Source organism: Petromyzon marinus, chromosome 31 (assembly GCF_048934315.1).
Source record: "Petromyzon marinus isolate PM22_M1 ecotype Great Lakes invasive population chromosome 31, UKy_Petmar_22M1.pri1.0, whole genome shotgun sequence".
Lineage (NCBI taxonomy): Eukaryota > Metazoa > Chordata > Hyperoartia > Petromyzontiformes > Petromyzontidae > Petromyzon > Petromyzon marinus.
In genome coordinates, this window is record NC_133697.1 from 12,898,497 (window position 1) to 12,914,171 (window position 15,675).

Below are 15,675 nucleotides of genomic sequence, written 5' to 3' on the forward strand. Positions count from 1 at the left end.
TTGTTAGCCTGGACATCTGTGAAAAAGAGCTTCGTAGGTCATCGGATTTCTCCAGGATAAATCAAGATTCTGAATCTTAGCACAATGGTGTAATAAACAGCATAATTTAAACGTGTTTCAAACGGCCCACAAACAGCCAGCTGCCAAGAACTTTTAAATGACAAAGCGTGAACCCTCTTTTGAATACGAGTTCCTCGCAGCCATCTGGTAGGGACTTATACGTAACAAAGAGGCAAAGTGTCTCATTATTGCCAGTTGTAGATGTTTCATGTACAGCATGCATATGTTCACAAGGAGGTCATCAAAGCAACGCAAAACTCATAACTTTTGCCAATTACAGTGCCTCAAAAGGGAAAAAATTCTAGCGACGCTATGGTAAATGGCCCATTTTCAACGAACGTGTTGACATCTTTGTTGCTTGCACCACCACTGCCAAACGCAACGTCACCGAATAATATCGTGATGAAAGTTGCGTTACCGTTTCGTTGGGGAACAAAAATCACACGGTCGTTTAGCGCCGCCACGTGGTGAGACAAATGTACGGCCACGTGCACGAACAAAGGCATCACAAGGGATTCCTGCCAAAATCCAAAGTAAAATAAAATAGTGAAAACTGACCGGTGAAAGTATTTATTTTGTACAGCCTCGCGCGATGAAAGTAAACCCCATTAATTCATAAGAATGTAGAACTTCCACAAACGGCTCGTGGCTCAAGATGTACACCATCCCAACGTCCCTTTTGAGCTGAGACTTGGATGTGTCTTGAACTTCTTTCGCACCATACGAAGCCAACCGTGCTGATATCTTTGAGTAAACCTTTTCTAGACGTTATTAAATACTCTGATCTTACGACTGTGTGTTATGTCTTTATTTGTTTTTCAGGACTAAGTCGTTGCAATGCCAAATTTTATTATTTCTATTCGGGGGCTGATTTTGCAAAATGTAACTTAGTCTCTTTCAATGGTCTCTCACCTGGTTCAAAATAAAGTCCACTCATTGGAAGTTCAACAATTGAGATAATTGGGATTGAATAAATAGCTTGGACTTAACAGCTAAAGTCGACAGATGTTACTTCTACTCTTTCACAATACACAAAGTGCACCGAACTATTAACGTTTTCAAGCTTTGGTGGTCTGTGATTTCTGTGAATGCGTGCTCAAGTGTGCAAGTTGACATCTCAACGATACACAGTTTGGTAATGTAGTACTGTACAAGGTGCATGCACAAAATGTGTTTCGTATTATATTCTTGCATATGATGGCAATATGTCCGGGAGCTAAATGCCAATGTCGAGGTCTGCTAGCCACGAGGGCAGTGGTGTAGTTTTGCTCTTCCTCCATTGAAGGTACACATACTCGAGTGGTTTACCGTACGGCCCATAGTTTGGGTTGTATGAAATGTTGTTAGAATGCAGCTTTTTTTATTGAAGCAATACACGTCGTGATGCACGCAAGCACCGTCGACATGAACTAAACCAGTTACGAAAAGCAGGGGGCAGAAAGATGTGGAGCAGGCCCACTGCCTCCATACCGCTGCTTTTTTTAATCATTCAAATGTCTGCCGTGCCAATCCTGTACCCATCTCTTCCATGCGTATCACCCTTGACAAAGAGCTTTGCTACCTCAGTGGGCCTTTCCCTCGGGATACCAACGATAAGACATATGAATATTCCATGTCAGGTCCAGGTAGGGATCTTGATGACCCTGGGGAAGGAAGTGTCGGCCACAGACTTTGAAGCTCAACTGGGCGTGTCACCCTCCAACGGTAACTGCTTTCGCTCTGTCTCGCAACCACGAGGGGGCATGGAGAGACATGGAAAAGGCACAGAAAAAAAAGTGAATCAACACTACCAAATAATTCAATGAATTCATATAGCTTATGGATAGTCTAGTGAACGGGAGGAATGCTTAGAAAGCAAACAGAGAATAAAGTGTCCGAAATCTAAAAAGGCACGTGCAGGAATTATGAGACTTATAAAAAGCCATAGTGATTAAACGATTGCAAACGCTACTGTTAATGTACGGACCAAGTACATTGCACTTCAAGAGGACTAAGAGAAAAAAAAACACATAGCAGTATCTTCAAGGTCACTCAATGCGTGCTATGCCAGGCCACAGACGTTGTGATCACCCCTTGTATCACAGTGTGCAGTACTATCTCACCGGGCTGCAGCTGCATCACTCGCTGGAAGTACTGTCGGGGTAGCACCCCTTGCGCGTTTCCAGAGCTCAGGATCACCCCATTGGCCGAGCGGTAAAACGGGATCCCATCTGCGCGCATTAACCAGACAGGCAACGCCAAGCCCCACATAAGCACACACACCCAAACCCACAAAGGAGCATGCGATGCGGTATGAAGTGGTGGAAATGGGCCGGAATGCCCTGAAATGCCGTGGTGAGAGTGAACATTTTAACCCGACTGCGTTCCAGAAGGAATCAAGGATTCGCTTTTTTCTTTTCTTTTGACTCACGGATAGATCCCTAGACTAACAGACATGCACAGAAACCCACATACATACTTAGAGACCCACAGACACGCATAGAGACCCACAGACACACAGATACCCACAGACGTCCACAGAAGACCCACAGACACGGATATTCACAGACACGGATATTCACAGAAACACTCAAAGACCCACAGATGGACCTAAGCTCCTCCTCTTCAGATCTAGTGGGGGTGAACAGGAATCATTTATGAGTTTCCCAGTAATTTCTTCCCATTTTCCAGCCCTGAGTATGAACAGCTAATGTATATATAATTGCTGTACTTTATTCAACCAGGCGACAGGGCATTTGAAATTTTGCTTACTATTTTGTAAAGATGCATTTTGAAACAAAAGTCACATCGACATGTACTTTTAAATTAAATATACAAAAACATAAATGTGTTCTCAGATTAAAATGCCAGCGTTCAAAAAAACTTTAATGGGCTTCTAAACTTTTTGAAGTCCCCATGTGGATGGTTGCCCATGGTCGTTTAAAACAAGTTCGGGCAATGTACGACGCATAGGCATGGATTATGCAACGCTTTCGAACGTGTATTTGTCTTCTGAAGAATTCAATTAGCCACATTTAGCCCCGACAGGCAACTTTCAGAGTAATATTCGTTTGTATATTTTCAGGTGGTAAGACGTTCCTTAATAGCCAACGCAACTTTCAAAACACGTTTATTCACATTGGATCATCTTAACGCCAGTTAACGTGCCCCACCCCAGCTATGGACAGCGGGGCAGACAGTGCTCATGCATCAGCGCTTTCAAACTAAGTTGCAAAGTGTTAAAAAAATATATATCGCGTGTAGGAGGAAATCAGAGTACCTGAAAAATACCCAAGCGTGATAAAATTACCACTTACCTTGCAATGCTTTTTCAATGTCAATATAAATTGCGATTTCACAGTTCCCTCGCATTCCTGAAATGACAACATTTAAAAGTACAACGCATGACATTCAAAGTTGCTGTTATTCGTTGAATGTGTACGCATTTATTTTTACGCACGTGTGGTTATCACGTCGGCTGGTATTTCTGTTGAAAAAAGCCTTTGTGTAATTAAGTAAATAATGTAGAGAAACGGACTGTCGGAGAATATGCTCTAATTTAAAACACTTATATAATTCAGAAATGTAGGAACTAAAACATCCAAAATACCATGCACGTAGTATGTCAGTGCGCGAGATTTCAGGAAACAGTCTGACTACTCATAACCAGTTTTCACACAGGTAGCAATCGAGGCGGAGGGGTGGACCGGAGGTGCAGTGCTTAGCGCACTGTGCTATTAACCTGCAAGCCTGGGTTTGATTCTTAGCCATGACTAAGATCAGCAGCGAGTGATATTCGAACCAATCCCCTTATTCACCAACCCATGTTATGGTTTAAATGCCCTCCATGGCATGGCGTGGGGAGGCCGTTATCCCGCAGTGGATTGACAAACGGCTGACCACGATTATTACTATGTCTGCCACTGACCTGGTATGAACCCGATCTGCTTACATGATCTGATTCCCTTTCAATGTATTTAAGAAACATTTTCAATTTCGCTTATGAAAATAAAGCAAATCATAAGCAAAGGCTAAATAGAATTGTATTACATGCTTAAAATTGAGTAATGATACCGGGTGGCCAATAAATATTTTAACATCATTTATTTATCTCAAATAGACTCGCCGAGTCTCAAGACCCTTTAGCCAATTGAGTTAAGAGGACTGTTTTGCGTGTGTAAGGAAACACTCCATGCAGAAAACCCAATCACTGTGGGTCCACACATTTCCATCTCTCGGCCACTTCACACGCCGGCACGGTTGAGAGTTGCACGAACCTAACGTGATCAACCAACCCTAGAGCACCGGCTAGAGCTGTGTGCCACCACGCCTCCATGTACGACAGTGATGGAATTTGGCTCGGGGTATCATCAGGACGAGTTAATCATTCTTGTCACTGTGTGATGATGCCAGTGGCACAGGTTGGTTTCTCGAGTGAAACAACAACCTGGCTCCTTGAACTTCTTTTTGCACCGTATGTAGCCAACCGTGCTAATCGGAGGTGCGGGGGAAGGACAACAAAACTGAACACAAAAAGCAGTTCTAAAGAAATCTCTTTGTTTTTTGAGCTGTAGTGTCGCGGTTAGAGCGCTGCGCTACGAACCCGGCGACCGGAGTTTGATTTCTGCTCACGGCCAACACCGGTTACGATTATCTGAACCGTTTCTGGGCTTCCCCTAGGTCCGCTCTGTCTCAAGTGAGTACCTGGTGCGGTGTGTAAAAACATCGCCACTGTGGAGACAAAGGCGGTCGGGCGTGGTGTTGACCACCCACCCCCTCGTGTGCCGTGCCGGCCTTCATAGGTTCCGCTCGCTAACAGCACTTGCCCCCTACAGTCTGTTACAGGCTACACGGGGGGGGGGGGGACGAGGTAGAATCTTTGTCTTTGATGCACTCGACAAGCACGTGGGCACGGTCCCAGCACAGCTTGGTGACAGAACGGAGTACGAGGTGAGCCGGCCCGTGCGCCAGTACCGCTGATGACGCCCTCCGCTCCCGGTTCTCCCGGCGCCATGTGTATGTGCGCGCGTCCCCTGCGGCTGAGCCCATCACGGAGGATGGACGGCCAGTGGCGCGCGAAGGTGCCGTGCACCGCGCACTCCGGCAAGTCCGAGCCGTGCAGCGTGATGGGCTGCAGGTCCAGCTCCTCCACCTGGTATCGGCACGCGCGTCGTGGAGGCACGCACACAGGCACGCGCGCACGCATGTGAAATGTTAAAGTACAGGAATCAGTTTTTCCCCCTTTTTGTCTGGCAACAAAACAGGCGTTAAGATGTTAAAACACCGTGTTAGACCAGAAGATGCTCAAAAGAAAGCTGTCTCTGGTGTGGACCAATCAGTTTCAAGGACAATGCATATACTATCAGAGCATGTTTTTTTGTTTGCATTCTGACCACAAGCATTGTGGTTAATGCAGACATGATTCCTTGTAAAAGGTTTCAGTTTGGTGTTTTAACATCTTAACACAACTGTTTTGTTGCCAGAAAAATGGGGAAAACCTATTCTCATATTTTGGTACTGGCAAAGGAGGTCCCATGATGTAGAGCAGAGGCGGGGAACCTTTTATCTGCCAAGGGCCATTTGGATATTTAAAACATCATTCGCGGGCCATACAAAATGATCAACTTAAAAATTTGCCTGTTATATTTGGTCAAACATTTAATTAACTCGCCCCTAATGTGATGGCTGTAACTGCTTCTCTTTGGCGAGGCGTGTGGTGATGCTAGCTGGTATTGACGATGTTTGCTACTCGCAACTGCTTTTCCAGGTTTGCTCCTAGATTTATTGAATTTCGAGTCCCGCCTGCGGTTGCTTTGGCAAGGCCAGAGACCCAAATGATTTCGCGGGCCTCATACGGCCCGCGGGCCGTACGTTCCTCACCCCTGATGTACGGGAATCAGTTGCTCACGCCACTGCTGGGGCATAATCCTCCATTAGAAGGAGCTCTAATCACCTCTGAGGTGGAACTTGGCCTACTGCTCCACACTGGTCAGACATTTTGGCAGAGGTGGGAGTACCCACACTTTCCCGCACCGCACACAACCTGCCGCCTACTCCGTTATACTGCCGAGCGGACAGATGCAGAGGTGATTTAAATAGTCCAGAGAACTAGCCTTAACGCCACGACAGCATCCAACACGCGCACACTAAAGCACGCGGCGCGTATTTTAAGCCAGCAAATCACAAGTTGGTGGGATCGCACAGATTTCATCATGTGCTGTGAATCTTTCTAATCTGCTGGGCTGCCAGAAAGCCAGGCAGTACAGCAAGTGGGTTTGTAAAGAAGCGCTGAAAAGAGATGTAAAAGAAGCGGATAAGCACAGATGAGAGTCTGTAAAAAGCACCACCCTCCCTCCCCCCCCCTACATTAGCGCAGACAAGAGCAGTTCGAATGTACTGTTTGCGAGGAGCTGTTCTAAACGCACATGCACACCATTAGCCTCACGCTCTTGTCAACGAATGTAACGAAAAGAACCGTCAGCAAGTGAATTTAGCGAGCACCCGTTAAGGCTGGCATGGCACGCAAAGGAGGCTGTGCTATCAGCACAACACTAGCGATCAGCACCAAAGATAACAAGACAAAGATCCCCCGTGTAGCCTTAACAGACTGTTGGGGCAAGTGCTGTTAGCGAGCACCTATTAAGGCCGGAACGGCACACGAGGTGGGTGGCCAGCACCACGCCCGGCTTTTGTCTCCCCAGTGGCGATGTTTACACACCGCACCAGATATACTTATTTGAGGCTGAGTCGACCTAGGGGAGGCCCGGGACTGGTACAGATAATCATCACCGGTGTTGGCCGTGAGCGGGAATCGAACTCGGCTCGCCGGGTTCGTAATGCAGTGTAGCGCTAACTGCCGCATGACCGCTACCCCACAATCTGCACCACACACAAGCACGCACACACACACATGCACACAACAACAGCAACAACCGCCATTCGCCAGTAAGTGGCGGTGACGTCACCACGACGCTTGTGGCAGGCCATGTGCACCTTGAGGCCACGTGAAGTGTCGAACGCCTGCGAGCAGGAGGTCACGGGGCAGACCCAGGTGGCACGGGTCGACTGACTGAGATGACTGGCTTGTGCACCACCTGTGCCCCCTACTGTGCCAACCTGCTGTGCTTTAGCCACCCGGTGCTCCGCTCGTTGTTGTGAGCGTCGCTCCTCCACCCTCCGTTGTTGTTGGAGGGCGACTGCCTCCAACTGCCCAGTAGCGTCCTTCACGAGCCTCCTCCACAGAGGCCGATCTTGACACTGCTGGTACCAGTCATCGGCAAGTCCACTCAACTCCACGTCCTCCTGTACCACATCACTCCGTCTCTTCTCTAGTCCATGCCGCGCCCGTTTTGCCCCCTCGATCCGGCCGAACAAAAGCTGTTTCGGCATGCGGTGGTTGGGCATGCGGGCTACATGACCCAGCCAACGCAGCCTTGCCTGCCGGAGGAGCTCACCGATGGGACACACACACACGCGTGCCCACCCTCGCCTACCTGTAGCGAGTGGCCTTGGTTGGCGCGGATCTGCAGGCTGCCCGTAGTTGGGTGGGCGCGCAGAGCGAACCTCTGCTTGTCGTTGGACTCCACGACTCTCCTCAAATCCGCCTCCTCGTACCCAGCCAGGCTACGCTGGGCCAGCAACTCCTGCACGTCCACAAATCCATCTGCAGGAGTTGGGACACGGGTGTGGGACACGGGTGTGGGACACGGGTGGGGGACACGTTGTGTGGGACACGGGAGTGGGACACGGGAGTGGGACACAGGTGTGCTTTGCAGGTAAAACCGAACGTTCAAATTTCAAGGACAGTAATGGTTACGTACAACGTGCAACTGATTTGCCAAATGACCCCCATCCAGCAGTGAAATGACATCAATGCTGAACGTGTAAAAAAAAGTCTAAATGATTTCATGACATACGTCTCAATGTTTTACGGATACAACTTGACTGAAAGAGCAGTCTAAATTAAATTTGAAATAACCATTAACAATTCTATGCTATTTAGGATTCATATAAAGCACCCCTTTCCAGGGTGCTTTATAACAATCCACAGTCACCAAGTAGAATGAGAATAAAATAATAAAATAATAAAACAATTACATTCTCACGACGTTTCGGCCACAACGCAAGCGGCCGTCTTCAGGTGAAAGGTACAGAACTGTCGGGACGACAGAGCCTCAATGAACGATGTTAAGATTCGTAGCGACTTTTAAGCTGGTTGGGAGAAGTGAGGCACCTTGACAAAGGGGTTTACATATCAATAGCTGAGGGATTAGCTTTTGACTGGTCACGGAAATGGCTATGTTAAAGTCAAAAATCCACATCCACAGAGGCAACTAGTAATTTAGCATTGAAATAGCTAAGGGATTAGCTTGTGACTGGTCACAGGAATGGTTATGTTAAAGTCAAAACCTACACATCCACAGAGGCAACTAGTAATTTAGCATTGAAATAGCTAAGGGATTCGCTTGTGCAAATAGCTGAGGGATTAGCTTGTGAATGGTCACGGAAATGGCTATGTTAAAGTCAAAACCTACACATCCACAGAGGCACCTAGCTAAATTACTACTAGTAATTTAGCTAAATTACTACTAGTAAGACCCAAAGAATATCGTTCATTGAAGCTCTGTCGTCCCGACAGTTCTGTACCTTTCACCTGAAGACGGCCGCTTGCGTTGTGGCCGAAACGTCGTGAGAATTTTATTGTGTTATTTTACTATTTTATTCTCATTCTACGTGACTTTACCGAAAGAACCAAAGAAGATGAATCCTTGCAGTCACGAAAGCTTCAAATCGAAAAATAAAACAATCCAAAAAACAATGTCCCCAATACGTAACAACGTGCTATAATATAACACGAACTATAATATACATGCTTTCATCAATCCTCTGCGGGATGAAGACCTCTCCATGCTGCATTGATCATTGGGCTTTGTTTGACCATACTTCACCATACTGCACGCTGTCGAAGGGGAGCAACCACGACCGGTTCAGGCGTCACTGGCCACCGTTAACTGTGACCGGGAATTGAACTCAGGTTACTGCTCCATGCCTAATGTTATAAAGAAACGTTTTTAGAAAACCTCATCAAGTTCCCACGACGTCTTGCATCTCAATCTTCCCATTGGAATGTGTTTTTTTGCAGAATTCATCTTAAATGATTTACACGTGTGCATATGTTACACCTCCGATTAGCACGCTTGGCCACTTATGGTGCGGAAGAAGTTCAACATACATCATACTCACTCACACACACACAACCACACACTCACCATCATACACCCAGAAACATATTCACACACTCACCATAATACTCACTCACACTCGCCATCACTCACACACACACACAAATGAAAAGGACAAAGATATGTTATACTGCTACATGACGACATCCCCATCACTTTTGCCACTCCTCACTGTTACGTCCTGCAAAGCTGCGAACTCCTCTCGGCTACACGCAAAGGTGTGGATACCAGAGATTCCACGCGTTATTCACGGGCCCGCAGACAACAGTCACAGACGAGGGGAGTTTTGCCGGCAGTGCGAGTGCGGTGAAGCGGTGTTTACCGCTGCCCATGTGAAGGCCCAGTCGATGTGCCCCGTGCCGCAGAGCGTAGGACAGAGTCTTTGATAAGCGGACGTCAGGGTTCTAATTCGCCACCGTTTTGGGTAGGGGAAAAACGACACAGTGCGTCACAAAATGGACCCTTACAGTATTGACAACGCAAGATCATGTTGCGCAGCGGGGAGCACAGGTGGTGCAAATGATGGCTACGCCAAGTGGCTTATCACGTGGAAATCTATAGCGGCCAAATACTCTTAGACGCATGTTGATTCTAAATGTGGAGGGAAAAACCGGAGGACCTGGGGAAAAAAAATCCACACAACCACAGGGAGAACATTCAAACTCCAAACATATAGCAAGCGTCAGGGTTTGGAAAGAACCCACGACCTCCTGTATACCTTGCGAGGTAGGTAACATCTCATCACAATGGCGCCACTTGCTAACCATTACACCCGCAGCACTATCCCACATTCATTATTAATGGACATCAGTAAAATGACCTCGGAGTGAGTGCTGTGATGTCTTCGTCCACCATGACCTCTCCCTTGCCCACGCCCTCCATGCCGAGTCCATCCGTGGGGTGGAAGATGTTCTCCAGACATCTCCCACAGGACACTGGTCTCCTCGCTAGTTACGGAAACAACAAATCATAATTCAAAGTCCTTTCCAAATTCACTGCTGAAAGCAGCTTTCCTCATGCCATGAGTCAATAGGTTGTGTTATAGTGTAATCACCTCACAGGGCACGTTACCCTGGTTTCATTGTACTGGTGTCTGAACAACACTGAGCATTGGAATGACAAACACTTCCTCAACGTTAAACATACGCAATACAGTATATTGTATATCAACTTGTTTCACGTCCAACACATATACAAGGAATTTGTATACAGGTACATGTCGATCCTCAACTAAACTTTGTTTTATTTTAACAGCTAAGGCCCACTGAGCTATGTATCTCTTTTTCAAAAGTGACCTGGCCACAAATGACAGTTCAACGAAGTGGCTTATCGTGTGGAAATTTAAAGTAGCCAAATATCCTTAAGCACATGTTTCTAAATGTTGACGGGAAAAACCGGAGGACCCAGAGAAAAATCCACGGGATCACGGCGAGAGGCACGCAAACTCCAAATATACAGCAGCAGGCGTCAGGGTCGGGATCAAATCCACGACCTCCTGCATACCAGGCGAGGTAGTTAACATCTCGCCACTGTGGTGCCCACAGATGAAGGCTTCCCCTCATGCCATGTAGGCCATGGGAGTTGTTCGACCATACTTCACCATCCTGTTCAACGCGGCTTGGTGAAGTGGGGGGAGGGGCAGCATCGGTTCGCATTTCACTGGTAGCTTTTGTTAGCAATGGTTGTAAATTGAACTCGCTGGATTCACAGCACAGTGTGCTAACCAGTTTGCCACTGTGTGCCAACTCCTTGCTAACTTAAATACCTGTACATAGATTTTTACCGCAGCACTGTACAGCAGTAACGTTGAAGCAACGTTGACGGATGCACTCGGCATGGGGAAATTAAAATTGTCTACTTATTCAAACAAGCGTGGAGCTGTAATCATTTTTTGTCGGGTGTCCTGAGGAAGTAAAGGACATTCCACATTCTTATAGCTTGGCCAGTCGATTGAACAACCTTTTAAGGTGTACGTTAAATATTCTTTGGGTCTTTCGGAAAAGCCACGTAGATTGAAAAAAAATAACAAAAATCTAAATCACGGCGTTTCGATCGCAACACAAGCAATCGTCTTCAGGTGAAAAAAGAAGTGGGAAATCTGCTGCCCCGCCCATCTCTAAACCTTTATAAACAGCCTGCCGCAGCAGATGTCCCTCTCTTTTTCACCTGAAGACGATTGCTTGTGTTGCGATCGAAACGTCGCGATTTTGATCTTTGTTCTTTTTTTCTATCTACGTGGCTTTACCGAAAGACCCAGAGAATATGAATTCCTGCAGTCACGAAAGCTTTAAGTCAAGATGTGTACCTTCAAATTAATACCACATGCAACGGATTTATCAAAAAGTACCTGAAAGATTGTAGCTACATATTTTAAACGCTATGAAGTTCAGAAAGGACAGATATTTCAAATGGATGACATGTTTATTTGGATCAGGTCCCATGTAGTGGGGTAAAGTATGAGTACTCTCTCACCTCTTCCAAGACATCGGGCCAGTGTGAAAGAGTAGGCCAAAATACCCTCTCGTGATGCTGTCTAAAGCTTCATCGGGTGGAGGCCCTTCTGAATCAGAATCATAATATTTATTCATCCTAGAGGAATCCGATGAGCTATAAAGCTATTTTTCACAGATGTCCAGTAGGGGCTGGTAAGAATATAACAACAATACAAAAACACGACAGGAATGAAAAATACAGGAGAGGCAAGGTCAACTTGTGAAATTCCAAAGTAAGAAAACAACAATACATTCGTATGTACGCACGTTGAACTTCTTTGACACCGTACGTAGCCAACCGTGCCAATCGTAGGCGCGGGGCGGCGGTGGGGGGGACAAAACAACTCAACGTAAAAGTTATAAAGACATGAGTATTCAATCGAGATGGTTTAAAAGTGCATTCATCCCCGGTTTGCATGGATACGTGAGAAGTTGTTGCACCGATCAGTGAGCACACATCACGGTAGAACGTCCGAGCGGGGTTGCCGCTGGTCAACATGGGTGTGCACAGTGTCGTCACGTCACAGGCAATTCTCCCCAACCCCATGCCTTTGTTTTGACCTTTTAAATCACGTTGGAATCCAGTTGTTGATCACCGAATTATCCGGCTGCTTCCAAAATTATCCGGCGGTCCCTGGCCAATCGGCAAATCCGCTCCAAAGCCTGTGTACCAGTCCGGCGATCGGCACTATGTGCGTGACAAAAAAACCTAGTTATGCTTGATTTAAGTGTATTACCTACGGTACATTATACAATACATACAACGTAAACAATGAAAATACTGCACGTACATACATCACCCCATTGCAGAGTCTTCGACATTGGAGTGGTACGTACGGCACAGCTAATGCTGTAACTTTTTTAAAGTAGGATGTTTATTTGTGTCTATTTGCACGTTTGTTTATGGCAATTTCATCTAGTAAACACATTTAAAACACAACACCTAAAAACATGTCAAGCAAGAATGTGCAAAAATAAACTATCACTAATAATAATGATGATGTCGTGCTTATCCGGCGTTTTTGAAAATCCGGCGAATCCCCCCCCCACCCCCCCCCCCAAAGCCACCGCATGATCGATGATCTACACGGATGATCGATGCTCTTCCTCCCATATGTTGTCTGCTGATATAGTAGCCATGGGCAAGCATCTCGAGACCCTTGTGTCAATCTTTATTTGAAGCTTTCGTGACTGCAGCAATCCATGCTCTTTGGTTCTTTCGGTAAAGAAATCACGTGGGTAGAAAAATAAAACACAAATAAATGACGACGTTTCGGACGCAACACAAGCGGCCCTTCTTCAGGTGAACATGGCGACATCCGCGATGTCCGCTGCAAGCAGCGACGATGATGTCTGCCCCCTTTGTGTTACTTCATCACGATCAGCCGCGGGCAATCCACTCCCGAACGATGGCCTTCCCCCCAAGCCGACGAGCGGCGAACGTACGGCGCCAAAGAAGTTCAACGTCAACGCGTCACCCCTCAGTTTGTGGGGTGACGCGGTGGGACAATCGCCCACCAGCGCCTGCGATGCGAGGTGACCCCCATTCGCCCCATCTCAGTCCTCGATATCCCCTCTGGGACGCATTTCCCAATCCCGCCCTTTTCTTCGGCTGCCAACACAGTTCCTTTCCCCAGAAACCCTCCTGTGAAGGCAAAAACGATGTCACGAACACGCGAAACCCACGTGTTCACCATTGTCTTCCAATGCCATCATCGGTGTCGATGTTTCGGATCCATTTCAGGTCATTTCGTAGTCAGTCGACATCTATTTTACTTCTCGTTACAGTCCCGCATTCATAATTTAATCGATCCCGTAAACATGATTTGGTTCAGTTGACATCTAACCAAATGTGTAAAACTCAAAACCCTCCAATAAAAAAAAATCACACGTTTAGCTTTCATTATTAAGCATACCTGTTAAGGGGGCGTCTATAAATGACGTCACGCGATTTTGGACGATTTTTGACCTTCCCCCCCCCCCCCTTGTCACACGGCGTCACAAAAAGTCAGACCTCCCCCCCTCAAATATGACGTCACAAAGCTCTGCCCCCCCCCCCCAACCATATTTCCATTTTGAAAATAAAACACGCTTCAAATAGCTTTAAGCTATTGTCATTGTAGTGCGTATTTAATGTGGCGCTGCACTCTGATGTTGTAGGAGTGTTGTTACAACAATTCTATATTTATTTAAAGTTGCGCATTTTGATGTGACGTCACATTTCTCAAATACCCCCCCCCCCTCGTCACACATCGTCACAAATGTCTGACGCCCCACCCCCCTCCAGGTGCGTGACGTCATTTATGGACGGCCCCCAACCCATTATCAGTGCCTTACCTTATTACAGACCAATTCAGACCTTATTCGTCACCCCGTGCCCTTATACATCTCAAAGTTCATCCTACAAAGTCCTATCCCAAGGGAGAAACACAGACAAATAGACACAAACATTTTTCTGCCCGTATTGAAACTTCGCCGCACGAACCTACAAACTCAAATTCCCTTAAATTTCGACTTCAAGCTTTCGTGACTGCAAGGATTCATCTTCTTTGGTTCTTTCGGTAAAGTCACGTAGAACGAGAATTGTATTGTTATTTTATTTTATTAATTTATTATTTTATTCTCATTCTACGTGACTTTACCGAAAGAACCAAAGAAGATCAAATGCCCTTGCTCATGGCCGATGTGTTTGCGGTAGCGTTGGCACAGACAACTGCGACTTACAGACGACTCACAGACGACTCCGACTCACAGACGACTCACAGACGACTCCGACTCACAGAGGACGCCGACTCACAGACGAGTCACAGAGGACGCCGACTTACAGACGACTCCGACTTACAGACGAAACGACTGCGACTTACAGACGACTCCGACTCACAGACGACTCCGACTAACAGACGACTCACAGAGGACGCCGACTCACAGACGACCCCGACTTACAGACGAGACGACTCCGACTTACAGACGACTCCGACTCACAGACGAGTCACAGACGACTCCGACTCACAGACGACTCCGACTTACAGACTCCGACTCACAGACGACTCCGACTAACAGACGACTCACAGACGACTCCGACTCACAGACGACTCCGACTCACAGACGCCACCCGCAGAGCTTTTGCGAAGGCAAGGCAGCTGCTGTTCTTGGGGCGTCACGCACGGACCACGACTTCGGTCGATGTTATTTTTCAAAACTCAACTTACCCTCGGGGCAATTTTCAAAAACGTAGCTGATGCTGGACGATAACATACGTTGTTGTAGTCGTATTTTTTTTAAAAAGAATCGGTTCAAGATTGTAGTGTCAAATTACTTACAGTCATTTATATATACGGCACAGTACGTTGCTGTATTTTTAACAGCAGTTAGACACTTCACTAAAAAAACACGCAGTTGTGTTGACCAAAATAATTGTCCTGCGTAACCATATTGAGCAGACAACCCCCAACTAATGACTTATACACACTATACTTTCTATAACTAAATACATATTTCCATAAAATATGCATACTGCATATGTCTGATCTTCATATGTATTCACAGTACAGTATATAAGTCTAGTATTACAGGCAGTTCTCGACTTAGGGATGGGTTACGTTCATGAGACCCTCAACTATTTACTTATACAATGTATACTTTCTATAACTCAAGAAATACCTTCCAGAAAATATGCTTACACGTCTGATCTGAATATGCAGCGTCACAGAAAATGTCTAGTACAGGCAGTTCTCGACTTACGAACGAGTTACGTTCCTGAGACCCGTTCGTAAGTCGATTTATTATTATCTCGGAACTCGGAATATTTAAATGTGCGTATGGTCAGTGTTACAACATGTGTTGTGGTTAAACAAATAAATGGAGGCATTGTTAGAATCATAAGAAATATTTGACATTTTGCA

General features: G+C 46.4%; 1 protein-coding gene across 26 annotated transcripts; it reads right to left on the reverse strand.

Moving 5' to 3' along the window:
• Positions 1-614: 614 nt before the first annotated feature.
• Positions 615-14,974, reverse strand: TRPT1 (tRNA phosphotransferase 1). Of its 26 annotated transcripts, none has more exons than XM_032964080.2 (9): positions 14,717-14,831; positions 12,842-13,418; positions 10,102-10,228; positions 9,604-9,685; positions 7,533-7,702; positions 5,014-5,191; positions 3,357-3,413; positions 2,163-2,270; positions 615-1,779 (listed from the first exon to the last, which is right to left on the reverse strand). In XM_032964080.2, exons 2-9 carry the CDS (start codon positions 12,844-12,846, stop codon positions 1,739-1,741), a joined length of 768 nt encoding a protein of 255 aa, XP_032819971.1. In that variant the 5' UTR covers positions 12,847-13,418; positions 14,717-14,831; the 3' UTR covers positions 615-1,738. The 26 variants fall into 26 exon arrangements, with proteins under 26 accessions (XP_032819971.1, XP_075927214.1, XP_075927213.1 ...); XM_076071099.1 differs by having other exon boundaries at positions 14,801-14,818; XM_076071098.1 differs by lacking the exon at positions 14,717-14,831 and adding an exon at positions 14,498-14,672.
• Between the last annotated feature and the right edge of the window lie 701 nt (positions 14,975-15,675).